Source organism: Centrocercus urophasianus, unplaced genomic scaffold, assembly GCF_019232065.1.
Source record: "Centrocercus urophasianus isolate 14NV4802_14NV808 unplaced genomic scaffold, USGS_Curo_1.0 seq_10, whole genome shotgun sequence".
NCBI lineage: Eukaryota > Metazoa > Chordata > Aves > Galliformes > Phasianidae > Centrocercus > Centrocercus urophasianus.
This window is the reverse complement of record NW_024884142.1, coordinates 41,059,240-41,077,860: the sequence shown is the minus strand read 5'-3', so window position 1 is coordinate 41,077,860 and position 18,621 is coordinate 41,059,240. Positions and strand designations below refer to the sequence as shown.

The 18,621-nt window shown below is 36.9% G+C and overlaps 1 protein-coding gene across 4 annotated transcripts in view; it reads left to right on the top strand.

The window, feature by feature from the left end:
* Nucleotides 1–18,621, top strand: part of ROS1 (ROS proto-oncogene 1, receptor tyrosine kinase) — a 72,137-nt gene that overhangs the window by 26,811 nt on the left and 26,705 nt on the right. For 3 of the 4 annotated variants that reach the window (XM_042817343.1, XM_042817353.1, XM_042817368.1), the window contains 13 exons: nucleotides 690–904; nucleotides 1,236–1,399; nucleotides 2,051–2,213; nucleotides 3,554–3,816; nucleotides 4,437–4,500; nucleotides 5,187–5,389; nucleotides 6,710–6,921; nucleotides 7,363–7,649; nucleotides 8,039–8,215; nucleotides 10,606–10,823; nucleotides 11,388–11,529; nucleotides 16,448–16,680; nucleotides 17,595–17,771. In XM_042817343.1, coding sequence (XP_042673277.1) covers nucleotides 690–904; nucleotides 1,236–1,399; nucleotides 2,051–2,213; nucleotides 3,554–3,816; nucleotides 4,437–4,500; nucleotides 5,187–5,389; nucleotides 6,710–6,921; nucleotides 7,363–7,649; nucleotides 8,039–8,215; nucleotides 10,606–10,823; nucleotides 11,388–11,529; nucleotides 16,448–16,680; nucleotides 17,595–17,771 — 2,518 coding nt within the window. The remainder of the gene's footprint in view (nucleotides 1–689; nucleotides 905–1,235; nucleotides 1,400–2,050; nucleotides 2,214–3,553; nucleotides 3,817–4,436; nucleotides 4,501–5,186; nucleotides 5,390–6,709; nucleotides 6,922–7,362; nucleotides 7,650–8,038; nucleotides 8,216–10,605; nucleotides 10,824–11,387; nucleotides 11,530–16,447; nucleotides 16,681–17,594; nucleotides 17,772–18,621) is intronic. The other variant, XM_042817359.1, reaches the window with a different exon arrangement.

Genomic DNA, 18,621 nt, shown 5'->3' with positions numbered 1-18,621 from the left:
TGGCATGCCAGAGCTGAGAGATTAGAAGTAACCCATCCTAATAGACCTGATGGTGTGTCAAAGATTTTCCAAATTTGCTTTGGATAGCATATGTTTAAGTCGAGAGACATTTCTAAGATGGTAAAATGACACCTCCTACAATATATTTAATCTCTTACTGAGAAGATAAATTGGGATCAAAAAGGACCTGTATGTTTTGGCATGAAGTAACTAGACAAATTAAATTATCAGTGACATCAATGGAGGAAAATGTTAATAGACTTTAATAAATAATAGAAAGTTATCAGGGAAACTAAGAGGGTCAAATTCATCTAGGAACCTGCTATGAGGTAATAGAATGAATCTCAGGCTGTGAAGTGGTTTAAGTGGGATGGCTGAGAGATGGTGGGCTGATTTTTTTGAAATAGTCCATTTTCTACATCCATGTATCAGAATACTAAACCACTTTAGAATTCATTTTTTTAATGAAATCAAAGGAATGAGGGATTTGTTTTGTGGGTGATCCTCCAATGTGCTGTTCTAGAAAGTGTTGTGCTGTAGAGAACTTCAAAAGTTCTTGATTTGTTTTATTGTCTCCTACATGAGTAGCAAAAAATTGAATGATGAGAAGTTTATTAATTTATAAAACGTTGCATAAATGCTGTTCTCATTACTCTGTGTGTTTGCTGATTTCATATATGTTTTTGCAGTTGTGGTAATGTCATAGTGAAAGAATTCTCAGGATGGAGTATTTCAGAGGTGTCTCAGAATGCACTTCAGCATTACAGTGGTCGTCTGTTCTGGATTAATAGGCTTAAATTCATTACAACTCAGGAAGTCAACCAGAGTGTTAGTATTCCCTTTTCAGAACCAGCTGAGTTTGCAGCCTTTACCCTTGTTCACACATCACTTAAACCTCTGCCAGGTAATTCATTTTCTTAATCTAAACCCCTCAATAAAAGTATCCCCTCTCATTTTCCACTCTTAAAATTATGTATCCATTTAGCTAAAGATAAGAACAACAGCAACTTGATAATAAATATACTAGGCTATAGCTGGATAATGTGCAATTAGAAAAGGTGATGACTATGGCTAAAAAGAATACATAATGTTATTATTCATAGACCATTGTTTCTATTTGGTGATAAATTATGGGGTTTATTTGTAGTACCTTAAAGTTTTAAGTCTGGTTTTAAACTCTACTTATTGATAATATTATTTACATTTCTTTCATTATTTCCTCTCTTCATGAGCAGGAAATTTCTCTTTTACACCAAAAGTGATTCCAAGTTCAGTACCAGAATCTTCTTTCAAGATAAAGGGAAATTCTTCAAGCTTTCACATCATTTGGAGTGCCTCCACAGATGTGCAATGGGGAACTGTCTTTTACTGCGTGGGATCAAGTGTTTTACAAATGAGGGTATTCAGTCAATCCCTCTTTATTATCTACATGTATTACTTGCTCTAGCTTTGTCTACTTTTAAACAGATCCACGGTTTATTTCTTCTTCAGAATTTAGGAGTTGATTAAGCAACCAAACTAAATACAAAGCAAATACAAAGCAAGCTGTTTTGTTCCTCCACCACTGAGGCCAGCACTGGAGGAACATGGGCTTAGCAGTAGCTCTGGACTAGCTGCTGGAGTGTGAAGTGGCAGCTAAGGAGTTAGCAGGCCCAAAGATGTGTGAGAAAAACTTTCACAGTATCTTAAAGACAGAAGTGTCCTCCAAGATGCTAGTGGGAAAGCCTTTGACTGAATGTGAGATCTAGCTTTCATCCACACTGCATTTCAGCACATTTGGCAAGTTGTACTTTAAATTCAAAGGGCAGATTGCTAGCAGATTGATGTGCATTATGACAAGAGTTGATAAAACAATGATCACTCAGGAGGAGCAGTTCTGTCCTGGTTTAGCTACCAACTTGGAGAGAAGAATTTAGAAAACAGAATACATTTTATTTTATTTTATTTTATTTTATTTTATTTTATTTTATTTTATTTTATTTTATCTTATTTTATCTTATTTTATTTTATTTTACTTTACTTTACTTTACTTTACTTTATTTGTTCACAGTCTTTGGAGAGTGAACGGTGCCTCCATCCGCATGACTTGACAGTTCCATCCTACAAAGTTGATTGGCTGGAACCATTTGCACTCTTTGATTTTAGTGTGACTCCATACACATACTGGGGCAAGGCACCAACAACGTCTGTGTACCTTCGAGCCCCTGAAGGAGGTATTTGCATTTCAAATCCTAGTCATAACCTGCAATGAGTACTGGAACTGTGTGTCTGTCTAAGGTCTGTGTCAGGATGTAGAACCCTGTCTAAAGTGGAATGAGCAGCTCCCAGGGCTAGTCATCCATAGGCAGACTTGTAAGGACACATTCCTGAACATCTTTGCTTGGAAAAGTGAAGGCTCCAGATGACCTTATTGCAACCTTCCAGTACTTATAGGGAGCATATAAACAGGAGGGGGAATGGCTGTTTACATAGGTGGATAGTGATAGGACAAGGGGGAATGGTTTTAAACTGAGACAGGGAAGGTTTAGTTTAGGAGGAAATTTTTTGCTTAAAGGGTGGTGACACACTGGAACAGGTTGCCCAAGTAGATTGTGGATGCCCCATCTCTGCAGACATTCAAGGCCAGGCTGGATGTGGCTCTGGGCAGCCTGGTCTGGTGTTTGGCAACCCTGCATATAGCAGAAGGGTTGAAACTAGATGAGTATTGTGGTCCTTTTCAACCCAGGCCATTCAATGATTCTATGATTAGTCCAGAGGAGATGAGTCTCTGAATCAGACCCCAGGGTTTTTGAATCTCTCAAAGCAGTCTATGATTTAAAGAGGCAAATTTTGCCAAACTGTTTTCCATCACATTCGAATTAAAACAACCCAGGCCATTCCATGATTCTACGATCTTTGGCAATTATCTGTTGCACACATAAATGCACTCCGTTGTAGTAAGCAAATTTGGAAGAGCAAGAGTGTGATCACATACCCACTATGTGCCCCCATGACTATGAGTAATACAGAGAAATTGAGATCTATTATGATGATTATCAAAGGCTGCATGTGATATATCAACCACTCATTAAGTTTTTAATAAATGTTATGCACTGTTTAACTGCATAACATTTTGCTCTCATGTAGGTTAAAGTTAAGACAGCTAACATATAATGCAGAATAACTGATGTACCGAGAAAGCTTATGAGGTGCACTAAGTTTTGAAGAGAATAGGAGAGGGAATGGGGCTCATTCTGTACTGTGATATTCATGGCACTCCATAGTAAGCTACAGGATTTTACTAAATAGATATTTCCCAATTGGAGAGCAGAAGTGTATTTACTTGTATCTTTATCTGCATTTCTATGTATCTTTATCAGATACATAACTGTTGATGAAAGACAGAAAGATATTACTGTGAAGTTTTGGATACTCTAACAACTCTCTACTTGCTATCTGTATTTTGCCAACATTAAGGCTGTCAAGCTCAGGTGCAAAACTAGAAGTGTTAATTACAAGCTACAGGTTCTGTTTTCATATAAGTGTTTCACTATGTTTTTTATTTTTCATGCAGTTCCTTCAGCCCCTGCAAACCCTAGAATATATGTGTTGCATAATAACATACATGAAAGTGAAGAGAAAGTCCTTGTGGAGTTCAGATGGGACAAACCTGAAACAGACAATGGAGTATTAACGCAATTCAGAGTTTACTACCAACTGTTGTATCAGAGTGGTGCTGCTGACACTCTCATGGAGTGGAATGTGAGCGATGTCAAACCCTCTGTATTGCTCTTTTCAATCAGAGATGTGCTTCCTAGGCTCACAGTCAGGTTTCAGGTATGAAAAAGTTACTGAGCTTATTTCAGACGTTATCAGTGCATATTGATGTATCTGTCTAGGAGACGGTGTAAGGCTTGTTTCAAGAATTTGTGGCTTTTGCTTGACTGCAAAGCTGAAAAGCAATACTGCATTATAAATGCAAAGAATTACTTAATATCCATAGTAAAAGATTTTCATATTAAAACTTGCTAGGTCATGGTTTCTGTCATGATAAAAGGCTTAAAACATAATGAAAGACAAACTACAAGCATGGAACTGTGTAATAGGCTGGCTATGAGTGGGAAGAACGCTGTGTTGTTTGCAATATCAACAGTGGGAAAGTACTTCACCCTGGGGAAAGAGACAAGACTGCCTGGCTTTCCTTGTATCCAGTCTATAAATGCAGTATGAACTGTCACTCTCTAGGCCATGTCTTAAAATTTTCTACATAGTCATGGCAAAAATCTCAGTGTAGACTTTGAAATGACCAGCACAGCCTTTGTCAAGCAGAACACATGCTTACATTCCTTGCTGAGCTGTCAGGGGATTTGGTTGTCATTTTGTCATCAGTTATGATGTTCTATACTGAAATATTTTATGCTGCTGTTTAACGTACAGAACAATCTCCTGTCTCACAGGTGCAAGCTTTTACATCTGTGGGCCCAGGACCTATATCTGATATAGTACAGAGGAATTCATCAGGTATGGATGACTTAGATGTCAGTTTATGGTTTCTGTGTAATAGCTGGTATACTCAACCATACACATATTTGATAATAAATAGTCCCTTAAACATGGATGACATTTGTTCCACACTGTGGTAGACAACACAGAGGAGGTTGCTGGAGCTTTTAATGGAAAATTACTGACACATTTCTTATCATTAGCTTAACTTTTGGGAATTGCAAGTCTTTTCTCAGAAGTATGCTAGCTTAATTTTTCTAAGTAGTGTCAGGATAGCATGGAATGGTAGTCTTCAATCTGTTATCTGCATAAAAATACAGTAATATATGTTGCTTACAAATGGGCTGTGAAAGGTATCCAAGAAACTTAGAGATCTATTAGGGATCGTAGATTATTTCTAATTGGGCTGTGAAAGGTAATTAAGAGAGCAAATATATTTTTACTTGGCTTAAAGTTCTTAGCTAAGCATCTACAATGCCATTGAAAAATATTTATAAGTTTGTGTACGATGACAAAAACGCAACATCAATCTGTGCATCTGATTATTTATTTATTTGTTTGTCTATTTGTCTAGTATGCCATATAATCAAATATAGCTTGTACAGGGGCATTTGTATTTTGTACTTGCTTTATGTTGTATGTTGTGAATGACCGCTGTTGCCTAAAATGCTTGGTGTAAATTCTGCTGTGCCTTTTCTTTCCAGATTTTTTCCCTGTCCCAACTCTTATAACTTCTTCTTTCAACAAGTTGTTTCTTACTGACATAGACAATAATCATACCATATGGGAAGTTCTGACAAATACAAATATAAAGGACATCTGTTATACTGCTAATGATGACAAAGTGTATTACATCCTAGAAGACTCTCTTTTTCTTCTGAATGTACAGAGTACTTCAGAGTCTCAGGTATTACTTTGTCCCTTCTGTTGATTTAAGTAATCTAGGAAAATGTGGTCATTATTGTCATTATTTTGGGCCTAATCATGTTTTTGAAGAAGTCAAAACATGATGCTGAAAACAAAGAAAAAGCAGCATGATAGCAAATTACATTTATTGGCAGAATTCTAGAATCGTAGAATCATAGAATGGTTTGCGTTGGAATGGATTTTTAAGATCACCTAGTTCCAACCCCCCTGCTATAAGCAGGGACACCTCCCTCTAGATCAAGTTGCTCAAAGCCCATCCAGCCTGGCCCCAAATGCCTCCAGGGTAAGTGTGTCCACAATTTTTCCAGGCAACCTCTTCCAGTGTCTCACCACCTTCACAGTAAAGAATTTCTTCCTAATATCTAGTATAAATCTACTCTCTTCCAGTTTAAGGACATTTACCCTCATCCTGTACCACATGCCCTTATAAAAAGTCCCTCCTTAGTTTTCCTGTAGGTCCCCGTCAGGTACTGGAAGGCCGTTATGAGGTGTCCCTGGAGCCTTCTCCAGGATGAAGAGCTCCAACTCTCAGCCTGTCCTTGTAGGGGAGTTGCTCCAGTTCTCTGATCATCTTTATGGCCCTCCTCTAGACCTGCTCCAATAATTCAATGTCCTTCTTGTGTTGGAGGCCCCAGAACTGGATGCAGTGCTTCCAGTCGTGGGGTCTCCTGAGAGCAGAGGAGCAGAATCACTTCTCTCGACCTGCTGGTCACACTATTATGGATGCAGCCCAGGACATCGTTGACCTTCTGGTCTGCAAATGCAGTGGGGAAGGCTGAAGTGGAAAGATACAACTTTCTTAATGACTATCAGTTCATATGAGATTCTCCTATGGAAGAGATACAACTGGCCATTTCTAAATATACAATGCGAATATGTATAATATAATAAAATTGAAACTGTCAATTTTTTTTGTCATGTGTAGCAATTGGAAGAGTCCTGAGTATGCCATTGGTAAATTTTTCCTATTAAACATGTATGATTACCAACATCTGCTTTGTTCACAAGGTATTTCAACAAGTATTTAATTTCAAATTCACACATAAAATACATTTTTTTGTATCAAACAAAGTTTAATTTCATTTGATTTCTTTCTAATTTTAAGCGGAAGCAATGATTGATGTTAGTGAGACAGCAGTTTTTGTTTGTATAAAGATATTGGAAACTTCATCCCACCTGCTAATGTTTTGGTTTCTACTTTCCAAGTAGAAATGACTTGGGAAGCCAATCTGATTTGGTAGTATCCTAACACTGGGTGGGAAAATTCTACTCTTAAGATTCTATTTTATTTTTTCTTAAGTTTTTCGAAGACGTATTTCTTCACAATGTCACAGCCATCACAGTAGATTGGATTGCAAGACATCTATTTGTTGCCCTGAAAACATCATTGAATGAAACTCAAGTATTTTTTATTGATCTGGAACTCAAGACGAAGTCCTTAAAAGCCTTGAACACACAATTGAGTAAACATAATTCAACTATATCATCTCTACAGTCATATCCTTTTTTAAGGTAAGACACATATTACTTAAAATTTCTTTAAAGTATGGTGTAACGAGATTTACATGAAGAATTAACTCATAAGGACTCAAAAGGACTTTTAATATGAGGTTTTTACACTGTGTATGTCTCATAAACTTCTGGATGCTCTTCTATTTGCGTGCTACTTGAACTTGGACATATCTAATCTTAAAAATGTCTATGTTTGAGTAAAAGTTTCAAATAACATTTAAATCCTGAATAACCATTACCAAAACATCATTGCAACCATTTTATCCAGAGCATTCCATTATTGTGACCTTCCATTCAGAAAATTTATCTCTGGACATATGCTGCTTTACTTACCTTGTTTTAAATTGGGAGGTTTCTGATTGAAGTTACTTTCAAAACTGTATTTAGGACACTTTTCAGATTGAAGTTTTTCTGTTGTAAGCAATGCATTTTATTTGGTAGCCGCTTGTATTGGATTGAAGAGCTTGATCATGGCGGCAGCATGTTTTATTATGATATACTGAATAACACCACGTACCACATTTTGGGATACAAATCAGTTGAAGAAAAGATGAAGAACTACTGCAACTGTAACGTGGCGGAAGCAGAGCTAGGAAGACCTATGAGTATAGATGTATCTGACATAAAGAAACCCCAACTGCTGTTTATCAGAGGAAGAGATGAAATATGGGCCTCAGATGTGGATGGTTGCCACTGCTGGAGGATTACCAAGATTCCAAGTTTTCAAGGTCTGATTGCTATGTTACTTTTCCAGGTAGTTTGTGATTAGTTCCATCTCTACTATCAACAACACGCATTTCAGCAAAATAGCATTTGTGAAGTACTTTATTTATAAAACTGATTCATTTTTAGGCAAGATGGACAAAACTAATGTGTTTCACGCTTCCAGTTGTGTACCCTGTTGATGTAAACCAGGAGAAAGAGCTGTGTGAGAGTGTTTGCCAATGGAAGTATGTATTCTAGTGAGATGTCAGAAATCTCCAGATAAAGTCTTTGTAGACACAATGTGGCTGAGATACTGACCCATACTGACTTACTGAGAAGAAGTACTCATCTGCCCTCATAAAATTATTCACTCAGGATTATGCTGAAGCTTAACTACAATATTTTCCTACAGGTACAAAAATTGGAAGCTTGACTGTAGATAACCAATTTATATATTGGACCATTGAAACAAAGGAATACACAGAAATTTTTCTAGCAAATAAAGAAGGCACAAGACACTCGCTTCAGAAGAAAGCAAATCATGAGCTGAAAATCTTAGCCTACAGCTCAGCAATGCAATCATATCCAGGTAGTGGAAATTTGGGTTGTTCTGCAAATGCAGTAAGTTTATTTCAGAGCACGTATTTGACATGTAGATCATGCTATGTGTATTTGTATTTTTAAAAAGGTGGAAATAAGGATTAACTAAGTTGTTGCATGGAAGGACATGATGGTGATTATTGCATGTGGTTTAATGGATCAGGGGAATAATGAAAGAAAAATTCCTATTTTAAAAGTTGTGTTGAACCTGGAGATTTGAGAAAGGTGGTGAATCCTGAAGCACTGAAAAAGAGCAACCATTGTGTCCTGAAGATGATTAGTTGTCACGAGGTGCTGCAAGAGTTTAGTAATGATCTTTGTCATGATACAGAATTCTGCTGTTCACAAGTATGCAAAGCTGAAAAAAAAAAAGTATGTTCTTCCAAAGATGAACATATAAGAGCTCTGCTTATTAAAATGATTTATAAAATAGTGCCTGAGAGTGAATTAGCTTACATGCTAGTAGACTCAGGCTTCACTTACTACTTCTTTTTTGTTGGGTTTTTTTTTTTTTTTTAAAAAAGAAAAAATGATAGAATGTAATGAATGAAGGAAAAATTATTTTTAATGCAATTTCAGGATTCATGGTACCTGTAGAGATAATGTTTGTAAGTACAGAGGTTTAGAACAGCTATTATTGAAATTAATGTATTTAAAAATAATTTATTAATTTTTACATTAAAAATTAGCAAATATACAAGAGGATATTTTACTGGGATGGAGTTCTATGGAATGAAACATTTTATGCTGTTTCTGGGCAGCCAGCAGCATTTCTCCTGCCCACAGCTGCTCTGACCAGAGCCCAGGCTATTCTTATCAGTACTTTGGGCAAATTTAATCCATGTAGTCTGTGTGGGCTTGGCATTGATGCAGGATCCTGGCTTGGCCCTGGTACAGGCTGAACCAGAGATACAGCTTATTTAAAGAAATCCAGGCTTAGCTGATGCAGAAAGGGAACAGTTCGTGTTTGGTCCAATGGGACTGTTTCTACCCAGAGATCTTCACAGAGTTATTCTCATTAATGATGGCTTTAAAAATATATATATATAGTGGCATAAAAAGATTTAACAAAGAAAACCAATAAACAAAGCAACAGAACAAGAGAAAAACTTTTGACAGAATTATTTGCACAAGTTTAAGAGAAAAGAAAATCAAAATTTTAAAATAAGAAAAAACAATTTTATTTTCTACTTGGTACTGAAAAAGTGATGTTTGCAAAGACCATCTGGATTGACTGACAAGCTTTTTATTGCCTTAGTGATGTGTGCAGGTAGTACAGCTAGTTTCCTTTCATTCTAGCCTATTTAATTGCCATCCAGAGACACAATGTCAGTTGATCATTTAATACATCAGAAGTACTCAGTGAAAATTATTGTCCTGTCACACGTTCTGTGAGAGGATGATTTCTCTTCAGGGTTAGGAGGAAAGGGGCTGAATATGTAGCAAAGGAATTTTTTTCTCAGTGTAAGCACGTTTCTATGGAATTGCCTGAAAGAATCTTCAGTTATGAAAATGACTCAGTTCTTTATTTCACCTCGGATTTTTCCCGTGAGATTTTTACTACTCTAAGAAACTATGCACTGTCAAAGAATGAACCTTACATTTATTTCTACCAAATAGTCTTTCTTATTCTCCTTCCCTTATGAGCATGAACCTGCTTTTGGAAGGAGTGACAGGGTTGCTCATTTAGGGAGAAAAGATCTTGACAATGAGGTCAATTGTTCTTGACTAAGGGCAAACAATTGTTCTTGCACTGTCATTTCCTTCCTGGCAGCAAGTCCATTTAGTAAATTTTTAAGTTGTTTTTCAAAAGTTCGTCAGGTGACAAGGGTTTTTATTTTGTTACTTCTTTTATATTATTACATGGCATTCTTTTATTGTTTTCTCCATGAAGACTACTTCTTCTCTTCCAAATCTTGTCTCCCCATTCCCTGTTGTTACCGTGAACTTTACAAGTAAAAAACTGTTTGGAAGAAAATTAGATAACATTTAATTGCTAGGGAAAGCTAGTAGCTATTCTGCATATTTGCTTTTCTTGTGACAAGCAAGTTTGGACTCAACAGTGTGTACTACTTTCAGTAATACAGCAACTGAAGTCCAAATTTTCAAGTTATTTTGGTACCTATAGAAGCATAAAAATATTGTAGCAATTCTGATTTTATCAAAGATAAACAAGCCTTTACTTTGGTTACTGCTATTCTTTTAATCTATACAACTAACCAAATATACTATATCCAAGTGGTATTCTATTCTGTTTCTATTTGTGGAGAAGGTTTTGTGATTATTATTTTCTCATACGAACAATGATAGAATCCCATGCACATTTGGATTGGTCCAACAGTAATTGCTTTTTTTTTCATTTGTTAATGTCTTTCTTAGATAAGAGGTGCCTGACTCCATTACTAAACACTGAGAAACCTGCTATCCTTGATACAACAAACACTAGTTTTACGTTAAGCTTACCATCTGTCACAACACAGCAGCTATGCCCCAGAATATCCCAGCCTACACCAACATATCTGGTATTTTTCAGAGAAATGACTAACAGCCACGAGAACTTGACCTACCATTTCTCTACTCTACAGCAAAAAACTTTGGTATGTCTATTTTGGAAAAAAAATGCATGTGCAACTGTGTATAACAGAATGTAATATTACTTCTAATTATTTTATAAACCATTCTGCAACTTTCTGTCAGGGAATTTTTCTACTTCTGCAAATCCCATACTAATTCTTGTTTGTGATTAGTGTTTTGCTAAGTGGGGGATTCCTTAGCTTTTCCTTGCGCAAGCACTCATCTGTGTTTCAACATGTCCTTGCTAAAATCCGGTTGCAGTGGATCTCCAGTTTCTACTTGATAAAAGAGATGTTGAAGTCATTACTAAATAAATACATTTTTAAATGTTTAAATAAATCTTCAACATGTTCAGCAACAGTAAGTCTTGATTTTATGCACTTTGTTATAGCTCTGCTTGCCTTAGTAATTTTTTTCTGTAATTCTTTTTGAACTTTTCCATTTCCTATTCAAGCACCAGTCATTGAACAGAACATTATTGTGACCATGCTAATTGCACCTACTTACTAATTTAATGGACAGATGATTGGTGTTATATGTGAGTACTTTCTAAGAACACAAATTTATTATCCGATTTAAAATTACAGGAAATTCAGGAACCTATTGCTGTCATAAACAACCTAAAACCATTTTCAAGCTATGTCATACAAGTTGCGGTGAAAAACTACTATTCAGATGAAAACCAGCTGGCTGTAGGTGGGGAGACATTCGGCACAACTCTATGTGGAGGTTTGTTTCAAATTTTATTCTGGTTTTGAACATAATTCTAATCTTAAGGAAATGTTTGGGTAACAAGTCAGAAAGTAGTGAAATTTTCTGCTCAAACTGTAACCTGTGTAGATGACCAAATCCATGACCAAAATGGTGAATCAGAGTCAAAAGAAATATGTATGTTCTTTAATGTTTTCATTAAAAAACTCCTCCTGAGGAAAGATAAACTATGCATAAAAATGATGAAGTTGCAGTTTTTGCCTTGGACCACCTTTTAAATAAATTGTGTTAGTATGGATGTATGATTATATATGTTTAAATGTCTAAGATATAGGCAACATTAAGACTTTTTTCCCTTGACCTGATAGTGTTCTCATAATTACTGTTTCTTATGATAGCGTAGATATGATTTATCAGGCTGAAGAGACAGCACTTCATTTTTATTTCCCTTTGAGTACCAATAGTGTATTTTCTGTTTGTTTTAGTAATCTTGATATGTTCTTCTCAGTCCCTTTCATATTAGAACAAGAAGGGCAGGAATAGCACTTTTGCCTTGAACATTCACTGTATCAATTAAGGCAGAGAGATAACTGGTTAGGAGTTAGCTTATTATTATTCAGTCTGATTCTTTGCCATTTCAGAGCTGGGCCTGTGCTGCCATAGCAAGACTGATTTATAAAGCCAGTATTGATCTCACATCGTATGTGTGTATGTGTTATATTACCAGATGATGCACAAGAAATGTGTGCAGGTTAATATCTCTACTTCCTGTTTTGGCTGTGTGGCTTTGCAGGCTTTCCTTTCTGATGTTAAACTGAAAAGAAAAAAATCATCTGTCTCTTCAGTGCTCTCTTAGTTAACTCAGTCATATTAAATACACTTATTTTATTTGGGGCACATTTTCTAAAACAGGAAAAGAGGAATTTCTGTAACACTTCTGCTGATGACTTGTGGACTGTGTTTCATTATGGGGGACCTATGACTACTGAGCACATGCTAATTATTCAGCTGCGCGTAACAGGAGACAATTTTGCCTCGCACCTAGGATGCAACTTACTTTGTCTTCTTGTTTTCTTCCATTTATCCTCTGCCCTTTACCTTCACAGTTGTCCTCTCCACCTTATTCTGGAGATCCCATTGCTGAACATAGATCTGGTGCTTCTTGAGTATCCTAACTACCTTACTGACTGCTCATGAAACTGATGAAATTTGGGGTATGCCACAGGGAGGAAAATCAGCTCTGCTGCACTTTAATGTATTTGGGAGTATTGGCCCCATCTGCCTTGAAATCAAAACAACCCAAAAGCTTTCCTCAAATGCCTAAAGGGTAACTGGAATTTATAGGGAAATAGAGTTTGAACTTTCCTTACTTTCTGAGAACACTACTAGTCTGAGATAGTCTTGTACTTAATTAGGACAGGAAAATGCTTCAGCCCACTCCCTGTATCACTCTCCCTCTTTGCACTGTGGGACAGCTACAGTCCCCAGTTTTCCTGAAGCTCTCAAGTCCCAGAAAGAAATGCAGCATCTGAAGATGTATGCTGTACCTTTGTATATGTTGTTTTACACTGCAGCCTGACCCAACAGAAGTACCTTGCTCAGTAGTTTTTTCTTGTTTTGCATGCATGTATGTGCGTGGATGTCTGTCTTATATCCTTCTTCATGAGGAGCTGTCTTCTTACTGCTCTTCAGATAATTTTGTTGTAATTGGAGTGATACTGCTGGCCCCATTTGGTGAAAACAGGAAAAACAATACCAAAGATCTATCCATTCTCTGTAGTAAGCATAGCACTTTATTAGAATCATAGAATCATAGAATAGAATCATAGAATCACTCAGGTTGGAAAAAACCTTAAAGATCATAGAGTCCAACCATAACCTAACCATACTACCCTAACTCTAACAACCCTCTGCTAAATCATGTCCCTGAGCACCAAATCCAAATGGCTTTTAAACACATCCAGAGATGGTGACTCAACCATCTCCCTGGGGAGCCTATTCCAGTGCTTAACAACCCTTTCCGTAAAGAAGTATTTCCTGATATCCAACCTATACTTACTGTGGTGCAACTTAATTGCTCTTCTTTTGTGGCAGATTGGCACTGCAGCTCTGCTCCATTTATTGTGCTTGGTGTCTGCTTGGTGGCAGCTTAACACACAAAAACTCACCCCCTGAAGATCCATTAGACACCTCTGATAATGTCCATGTTACAGAAGCAGAGTTATAACCAAGCCTGGATGGCAGTCCATTTGTATTTTACTGAAAGGAATTGGGAGAGAGTACCTAGGGATGCTTGCTGCTGAACTCACTGTGTTACAGACATGCTGTAGACTTACCTTCACTGCTTTTCCTGCCTGGATCCTGTCCCACAAGGTTGGAGCAGTTCTACTCTGAGAGAGGGCAAGTGAATGAAGTGGAGAGGCACAGCAGCACTTGGATCTTAAGTATTTGCTCACTTGAGCCATCTATAGCAGGGCTGGTGATAGGTGACATGTAGCTCAACTACAGCTATAATCTTGTGAAATGCAGCGAGACGTGTGCATATCATAGCAAGAATCCAAAGGTTTTCCCTTACTCTCTATTCACCTCTATTTGGGTTCTCTCTGCCCTGCTATATTTTTTTTACCACCTAAATGGATTTCTCACTGTCTGCAGCACTGAGCAACTAGGCTCTGGTCCTATGTAGATCTATGAATATTTTGAGCATATTACTAAGGAGTATGTTGCAGAAGGTAAGCAAAGCTGACCTATAAGAAGTCAATTTCAATTCTTTGCATGGGAATCTGTGTCTGTACTGCAAAATTCATACGACTTGCTGGTTGAGTAAGATTGGATACTATTGGGATGTGGCAGGAATTCACACTCTTGTTTCTTTGTGTGGTAAACTGAGCCAACCTGCAGCAATGTACACCCTTTCTGTGGAGGAACTTGAATGTTGAACATGAAATGAGAGACTGGGTTGCTCCATTGAAATGGAATTTTTCAGTCTCAAGTCAAGTGAAACACAAAACTCAAAACAAACTTCTTCAGTTGGGCAAAACAAAACACTGTGACCAAAACAAATGAAGTCTGAAAACAAAATAGAAAAACAAAAATAAATGATAATAATGAGAAAAAAAAAAAAAAAAAAAGAAGAAGAAGAAGAAGAAATCCCAAACCCTGAGCAGTTTAACAGGTATTTTCATCAACATTTAGAGCTTTTCACAATTTGTTGAAAATTTTCCAACCAGCTGTGACTAGAATGTGTTTGTGTCCCAGCACTTGTGTTCTCAATTTCATGAATGTAACTGCTAGTTTAAATTGTAATCAGATGCTACTAGAGCCTCTTGAAGTGTGTATGCTATTTCACACCTCAGAAGCAGCGTACATTCCCTCTCTTTCCCTCAATTCTGTAATGAAATGATAGAAGCTTGGATTAATCTGTACTTTCTAACAAATAGGAAAATAGAAGGAATGAAAAAAGTACAACTTGGAAAAATGAATGCATTCCTCTTGCCACAGAGTGTCACTCTTCCTCCACATATCTTTTAGCTAGTGAAACAAGGCATTTGCCTTCCTTGCTAGCTTAGCTTCTGCACATTTCGCTGAAATAGCCTGGAGTCCTTGCTGCTAAGGCATAAATTAGAGAATATGCTCTCTTAATTCTGAAATATTGGGAATCTAGATAGTGTAACAACTTTTAACTCTTTGTGTATCTGCACAGTTCAAAGGGAAAGAAAGAATGTTTAACACAGAGTTGGGGCATTCCACTTACCAGTTCAATTAGTGGTCACAGAGATCCAAGGGAAGAGTTTATTTTTTACAAAAGAGCTAGTGAGAAATCTGCTGGCATGGAAAATAGACCAACAAGCCAAGATTCTCACTTACATAGCTTAGAGAATATATTTCTGAAAAAAAATTGTAAATGATAGCAAGAAATGCTCGGGAGTTCTCAGCTAGCTTCCTCTTCTGCAGAGCCTATATAACAAGCTGTCTTGGTGAATACTTTGTTCTTGGAATCTAGAAACACCTCTCAAAGTAAACAAAATAAATCTCTTTAATTGTGAGATTCTGAACTGGACAAAATAAAGAGCTGAAGAATACATGAACTTACAGAAAAATGAACTTGAGGGGGTTGTGTTTTATCTAACAACAGTTCAACTCAATCCTGCTTACACGATGAGTTTGCAAATATTTTTTTTCTTTTGTAAATTACTTACTGTCCATTTGACTGGCAATCCAGAATACAGTATTTCTATTCACCACTGAAATTTGGAGATGTTGTACATCTTGCGAGTATGTGACAGTTTACTATCTTGGCAACTATCTTCTCTTTGCTTAGCAGTAACAGAGGGACGTCTTAGATGAGTTTAGGTCAAAGGCCAACCTCATGTATTATATGAGAAATCTTGAGTTTAATGATTTCTTTATAGAAAGCAGAATACATGGAAGCTATGCAGAAACTTATTTTTTTCTAGATATTTAAGTATGAAGTGTTTCAAAATAACTTTATAAAATAAATCTAACTTGTAGATCAGATGAAAAATAAATCAGCTTTACATTATATTGGAACTGCTCAATTCATAGAGCCCAACCTGAATGATTTAATTAATCTTTGAACCTATCTTTTAAAAAATACTGTGATACATAGTCAAATTTGAGGATTTCTTCTTTCCAGTTGGGAAAGAGCATAGGTATTTTTTTTTAGTGCATATCCAAGTTATCGTCTTACTGCATTCAAATCTGAAACTGATAAGAAAGAGCAGGAGTTCTGTTTTTAGGACACCAGCAATGTTTTTGCCTGCATGCATGGTACAATAGCCAAGAATACTACCATATTCATAACTTGTATTTCCTTCCTCCATTGCATTTTATTTGTCTAAAAATCAGTCAAACATAAAAGAGCAAAACAGTGAGATCCATACCAAAAGTAGATTCATTTTAATTTCTCTTCCAGTCCCAGAGGAAGTTGATTCCGTTAAGGCAGTGGTTTTGTCCGACACTACTATCAACATATCTTGGAGTGAGCCTCTGGAGCCAAATGGACCTCTAGAATCCATCCGCTATCAAATCTCTGTCAATTTATTGTCTTTGTTCCCAGAAGCTCCCTTGAGAAAAAGTGAATTTCCAAATGGGACGCTTTCATGGTCTGTCAGTGATCTCCAGTCTGGAACAAACAATTTGTTCAAGGTATAATCACAAGCAGTATAATCAGTACCTGTCTGTTACTAACCTTCAAGTTTTCAGACTGCTTCTCTGTAAATATGTATGTCTATTTTGAAAATATAAGTTCAAAACTTGACAGATTTCTCTCAGTCCTCTAGTCTTCTCATTAAAGAAAATCAAACATCACAATTTATTTCCATATGACTTTTTCGGATTAAATCCTTTAACTGAAATATTTTCTATTGTGGGAGCATATCACCGACATCAAGACTAAATAGGAATTTCTGCTACAGTCTTGCTGTGGTTGCCATGATACATGCTGAAGGACGAGCAACAGATGAGAAACATCCTTTCTGCAAGGAGGCCACCTAACTCTGAAGCACTCGATGTGGTGTAATAAGCAGGGCTGTGTGAGTGAAATGAATCATAGCTAATAGATGAAGTTTTATCTTAGGAGCAAAAGCTCTGAAAATTTCAATGAAAGGGAACTCCATTATTATATGAATAGTGGGCTTAGTTGTTTTACCAATTGCTTTTTTTTCCCTTAATATTTTTTTCCTTTAATATTTTTTTTCTTTAGTAAAAAAGAAAAAAAAGTCTCATAAAACAAAAAAAGTATCTGATATCGTGTTTTTATGATCCAGCATGTGATGTAATGTCTGCATACTGGTGTAAGAATCTGTGGCATTTAGGAAGGATCTAAAAGAAGAAGAGTTTTAGTGAGAAAGATGAAACTGAAAAGATTCTGTGAGTAGGGGGACTGCAGAAACCACTGACATTCATCCTAAAGATATGTAACACTGAAGCACAAAACATTTAATCCTGGATTGCCTAAATATTACCTTGTTTTAAAACGGCTATCCTTCCAAACACTCTAAAGCCACCTTTTCTACCTGGTCTTGTACATTTCATCTACATTTCACCTGTTTCTTTACTAGGTTCTTGCTTTTCATCCCAATGAGAACTGGTTTTCTGAAAGTGTCCCTGTTACTGCAAAAACTTTTGAGTCTCCAATTTCACCTTCCAAAATAATCCCCGGAAATACCAGTTTCCAGCTAGAATGGAGAGCTCCTCTGCACATCAATGGAACCAGCTTCTGGTTTGAGCTGCGTAAGGTAAAAATACTTAATTTTTTTCCATGTCAGATTAAACATAACCCAGTTCTATCCTGGTGAGCAAGATAGCATGGCAGGGCATATATGAAGAATCTCAGTGGTTAATTTGGGCACAGTGATGTCAGTCTTAGTGACTCAGAAGAAGCAGGATGGAGGCAGCATTTGCCAGGAACAAGGAGGAGTGCAGCTGCAGCATTTAATACTCCACAGTGCCAAAGGACATCCTGGATGACCCCACCAGAATTCCTCTTGGGTCTCCTGTTTCAGTATAGTTCCCTCCCTCTTTCCTCACTGCTCTCCTCCAGTCTGTCTGTTAACTGTGAGCTGTATGTCTACTCTGCAAAAGAAAATAAAGGATGTTTGGCATTAAATGTCAGCTACAACCTGGTATCTGAATTTTATTTTCCTATGATAGTAGTTAGGAGAAAATGCTGGATGTAAAAACAGGTGCAATAGTGCAGACTGCAGTGATAAGTGCAGCATTGACAGCAGCAAGGATGGGAGCTTCAGGTTTTAATGTTTAGACCACCACACACAGAAAATGTCCTGTGCTAAACTAGATCACATAGATTCCTTGATACAGATAGTCAGATCCAGGAGGCCTACACCAGATGTTTCCCACTTGCCATAAAAAAAGCATCAAACTCCATTAAACCATCTCCTTTCAACTGCATGATGGCAAACTGAACTCATGGCTGTGTCACAGTGATCTAGAAACACAAGCTGCACAGAGCTAAGCAAGGGAAAGGCTCCTTTTAGCTGTGCAAAAGGATCACTTAATCTATTGTCCTTTGTGGTTACCAAGACTTGCAGGTTTTCTGAAAGCAAAGGGGGAAATAAAACTAGTTTT